At 45.8% G+C, this 5,325-nt stretch overlaps 1 protein-coding gene across 1 annotated transcript; it reads left to right on the top strand.

Annotated features, from left to right (window-relative positions):
• On the top strand, positions 1-2,091 carry LOC138311538 (uncharacterized). The gene is made up of 2 exons (XM_069252850.1): positions 1-747; positions 1,000-2,091. The coding sequence occupies exons 1-2, from the start codon at positions 1-3 to the stop codon at positions 2,089-2,091; spliced, it is 1,839 nt and encodes a 612-aa protein (XP_069108951.1).
• The last annotated feature ends 3,234 nt before the right edge of the window (positions 2,092-5,325 follow it).

Genomic DNA, 5,325 nt, shown 5'->3' with positions numbered 1-5,325 from the left:
ATGAACTACGACCCAAATGTAGAGCAACGACCTAATGATCCAATCAGCATAGAGTCTGTGGAGAATCACGAATATATTAGTCAGATTGGTCCAGAAACACCTCAGACCGGGATAGGACTCATACAACCGGGACCAAATAACACGGAGGGATCAGAAAACTTATTGCTTAGAGTTATTCCTCCAACTCAAAATTTTTTCTCCGACGATTATCTGGATGAACTAATGAATTACGACCCAAATACGGTGCAACGACATAAGGGTCCAACCAACATGGGGTCTACGGAGAATCATGAAGATGGTATTCAGAAAGGACGAGAACCTTCTAGGATAGGAAACAGTGCTCAGACAGGAAGTGGATCCCCAGAGCCAGGGCCAAGCCACGCCGAGGGATCAGAAAATTTACCTTACACGTTTCAAAAAGTTAAACAGAGGACATTTAAGAACTCTGTGGTCGACACACATTATGAGGTGAAGTTTAATGTGGATAAGACAATCGAGAATAAAAAACTTTCAACCCTTTATGGTGAAATAGAGGGCATGTTCGATGACGTCATAGGGGAAGCTTCGCAAACTTTACAAGAGTCGGACCTAGGCAGAATCATCATACATCACGACAACCTATCAAACCCCATTTATGTACCCTTGAGACCTCTGAGAGACCTGACCGGAGAATATGTCATGGAACACCTACAGAACGTGTTGAACAGTCACCAGGACATGCCCATGGATCAGAGTTTTAGACTCGACGTTGGGACCATGGAATTACCCAAGGGAGGTAGATCTAAACCAATCAACAAACTTGGAGGGTCTCGCAACTCGCTTATCATGAAAAAATCGATCATCGAAATAAAAAAACCGAGATAATACTTGTCTTGCTCGTGCCATAGCCATGTGTTTCGTTAGAGGATGCCTAGTATCTACCTCTACGTGGAAGGATATCATCAAGAACGAGTCGCCCTGCACATCCATGGAAGAAACTGATCATAAAAACATCGACAGTGTCCGTCCTGGTATTACATTAAGGCGTCAAGACAGGGAAACAATAAACAAAAACTGCTGGCAGATGCACTATGTCTCAAGGCTGGAGTTCCCAACGACCGCTTTCTCACTGTGTGCGACATACCAGCATTTGAAGATCTTTTAAACGTTGACATACTCGTAGTCGCAGCTAGGATGGGAAATAAGTTTTTAAAAATCCCTTCCAAAGACAGCAAGCGTCAGAGAATGTATCTGTATCTTGTCGGTACACAGGAGGATGGTCATTTTCATGCGATAGTAAAGATATGTGGATTCTTCGGATCAGCAAAATTTTGCGAACACTGCTTGATACCTTGTAGAAATAACCACTATTGTGAGAACATGTGTAATGTTTGTCACCGTCAAGGATGTACCGTCCAAAGGTCTCAGGTCAGTTGCATTAGGTGTCATAGGACTTGTAGGTCCATAGAATGCTTCAACCGACACAAAGAACTCCGTGAAAGGAAACATGATCGTGACCATAAATCGGACTGCGAACTGTACTGGAGTTGTACAAACTGTAAAAGAGTACTAGAAACCAGAAAAAGGAAACCCGAAGAACATCGTTGTGGTGAATGGTTATGCAATTGCTGTAAGGAATACGTGAACAATGACCATCTGTGTTACGTAAGGGCACTGGAACCAAAGAGTCCCACGACGAAATACGTTTTCTTTGACTTTGAATGTGGTCAGGAGGACAATATTCTTCAATGCCACGATAAGTATGCCTCACAAAGAAATCCTAAATGTCCCGCTTGCAAAGGCAAAATTGTTCCATGCAACGAGTGTGCGAAATGTATAAATTGTCAGAAGAGCTGGTGTGGCAAGTACAGACACACGCCGAATCTGGTCATAGCTCACACCGCTTGCGAACTGTGTAAAGACAAGACGATCGATTTCAAGTGTGAGGAATGCGAATCGCGTTGTGAAGAAGATTCGTCATGCACAGGAAGAGAAGTCCTCTTTGAGGGAAACAACGCTGCATCTGATTTCGGAAAATGGCTGTTTGATGAGAAACACAAAGGCTTCTTGGTTTTTGCACACAAAATGAAAGGTTACGACGGGTATTTTTGATGTTGGAAATTATCTGATGCAACATATTTCCAACTGATTCCCGTCCACGGGTCATTCTACGCTGGGTCCAGAGATTATGGTACATGCACGTTTGCATAGAGGAGCCTGAACATCAGGAATTATTGTTTCCCTCGAAGTTTCTGCCCATGAAGTTGGATCCAGCAGCTACCTGATGCATTCAATCCTTCAAGAACTTTCCGTAAGGGGTTTATGTTTCCTCATTTTCTTCAACAAACTTGAGAATCAAATAGTACGTGGGACCCTATCCGGCAACGCATTGATTATGGGTGCGACGTACATGTCGGATGTCCGGCAGGAACGAATCTCATGACATGGGTTATCAGGACAAGAACAACGAAATCTTCGATTTCAGAAGAGAGATCAAGAGAGTACTGCCGATGTGGGACGTGGACATACTGAGACAAGCCTGCATGAAATTCCGAGGACTTCTCATGAACATCACGGGAAACCTTGAAATGACCATGACAGATGATGGTGAAATGAGGGAAGAACTCGTCGGATCCGTGGATCCTTTTAATGAGGTCACCATTGCTGGTGTGTGTACAAAAGTCTTCAGGACCAAGTTTCTGAAAGAAAAATGGGCCGTGAAGCTAAGAAAAGAGGGACAGCTGTCGGGTTGGTTAGACGCAACGAAACAAGACGGAACAAGAGGCCCAGAGGGCCTGTATCGCTCACCTGGTTTGTAATGCCAAGTAATGTTCTGAATACAGGTTCATTGTTTCTTTTCTGAAGGAATTTTGATATTAACCTCTAAGTCCCCTATTGGGCCCCCACCCCTCCTGCCCCCAGGGGGTCAGAGCCAATGGTTCTGTTCTCCTCCCCCAAGGATGTTTATGGCCAAATTTGGTCACAATCCAAGCAAAACTCTAGGAAAAGTAGCGATTTATAGGATTTACCTTTATTTCCCCTATTGGGCCACGCCCGTCCTGCCCCCGGGGGGGCCAGAGCCAAAATTTACACAAGTTCTGTTCCCCTTCCCCCAAGGATGTTTGTTGCCAAATTTGGTTACATTCCATGCAGAAATCTATGACTAGTAGCGATTTAAAGGATTTACCTCTATTTCCTCTATTGGGCCCCACCTCTCCTGCCCCCAGGGTGTCAGAGCAAAAATTTATACAAGTTCTGTTCCCCTTCCACCCAGGGTTTTTGTGGCCAAATTTGGTTACAAAACGTGCAGATCTCTATGACAAGTAGCGATTTAAAGGATTTACCTCTATTTCCCCTATTGGGCCCCGCCCCTCCTGTCCCCGGGGGATCAGAGCCAAGATTTATACAAGTTCTGTTTCCCTTCCTCCAAGGATGTTTGTGGCCAAATTTGGTTACACTACGTGCAGAACTCTATGACTAGAAGCGATTTAAAGGATTTACCTCTATTTCCCCTATTGGGCCCCACCCCTCCTGCCCCCGGGGGGTCAGGGCCAAAATTTATACAAGTTCTGTTCCCCTTCCACCCAGGGTTTTTGTGGCAAAATTTGGTTACAAAACGTGCAGATCTCTATGACAAGTAGCGATTTAAAGGATTTACCTCTATTTCCCCTATTGGGCCCCGCCCCTCCTGTCCCCGGGGGATCAGAGCCAAGATTTATACAAGTTCTGTTTCCCTTCCTCCAAGGATGTTTGTGGCCAAATTTGGTTACACTACGTGCAGAACTCTATGACTAGAAGCGATTTAAAGGATTTACCTCTATTTCCCCTATTGGGCTCCGCCCCTCCTGCCCCCGGGGGGTCAGGGCCAAACTTTATACAAGTTCTGTTCCCCTTCCCCAAAGGATATTTGTGGCCAAATTTAGTTACAATCCATGCAGAACTCTAGGACATGTAGCGATTAATAGAATTTACCTCTATTTCCCCTATTGGGCCCTGCCCCTCCTGCCCCCGGGGGACCAGAGGCAACATTTATACAAGTTCTGATCCCCTTCCCCCAAGGATGTTTGTGGCCAAATATTGGTTACATTCCATTCAGAACTCTATGACTAGTAGCAATTTAAAGAATTTACCTCTATTTCCCCTATTGGGCCCTGCCCCTCCTGGCCCCGGGGGGTCAGAGCCAAAATTTATACAAGTTCTGTTTCGCTTCCAAAAAGGATGTTTGTGGCCAAATTTGGTTACAATTCATGTAGAACTCTATGACTAGTAGCGATTTAAAGGATTTACCTCTATTTCCCCTATTGGGCCCCGCCCCTCCTGCCCCCGGGGGACCAGAGCCAAAATTTATACAAGTTCTGATCCCCTTCCCCCAAGGATGTTTGTGGCCAAATTTGGTAAACTTCCATTCAGAACTCTATGACTATAGCGATTTAAAGGATTTACCTCTATTTCCCCTATTGGGCCCCGCCCCTCCTGCCCCTGGGGGATCAGAGCCAAAATTTATACAAGTTCTGTTCCCCTTCCCCCAAGGATGTTTGTGGCTAATTTTGGTTACAATCTATGCAGAACTCTAGGACAAGTAGCGATTTAGTGAATTTACCTCTATTTTCCCTATTGGGCCCCGCCCCTCCTGCCCCCAGGGGGTCAGAGCCAAAATTTATACAAGTTCTGTTCCCCCTCCCCCAAGAATGTTTGTGGCTAATTTTGGTTACAATCCATGCAGAACTCTAGGACAAGTAGCGATTTAAAGAATTTACCTCTATTTCCCCTATTGGGCCCCGCCCCTCCTGCCCCCGGGGGTCAGAGCCAAAATTTATACAAGTTCTGTTCCCCCTCCCCCAAGGATGTTTGTGGCCAAATTTGGTTACATTCCATGCAGAACTCTAGGACAAGTAGCGATTTAAAGGATTTACCTCTATTTCCCCTATTGGGCCCCGCCCCTCCTGCCCCCGGGGGGTTAGAGCCAAAATTTATACAAGTTCTGTTCCCCCTCCCCCAAGGATGCTTGTGGCCAAATTTGGTTACAATCCATGCAGAACTCTATGACTAGTAGCGATTTAAAGGAAATGTTGACGGACGGACGGACGGACGGACGGACGACGGACGACGGACGACGGACGACGGACGCCGCGCCATGGCATAAGCTCACCGGCCCTTCGGGCCAGGTGAGCTAAAAATGACCGTTAAGATGGAAGGTGAATCGATTGAGGGAAGGCGTTTACAGGAATTAGATTACGTCATTGAAAATCTAGATTCGTCAGTTCACCTCTAGCACAGATCCCTTCGCAAGGGTATGTTGCCAGAAATCAATTCAGCGAAGTTTCGATCAAGTGGCTCGAATGGAAG

The sequence above is a fragment of the Argopecten irradians genome, unplaced genomic scaffold, assembly GCF_041381155.1.
Source record: "Argopecten irradians isolate NY unplaced genomic scaffold, Ai_NY scaffold_0044, whole genome shotgun sequence".
Taxonomy (NCBI): domain Eukaryota; kingdom Metazoa; phylum Mollusca; class Bivalvia; order Pectinida; family Pectinidae; genus Argopecten; species Argopecten irradians.
Note: the sequence above shows the minus strand (reverse complement) of the source record. Positions and strands in the feature narration are given on the sequence as shown.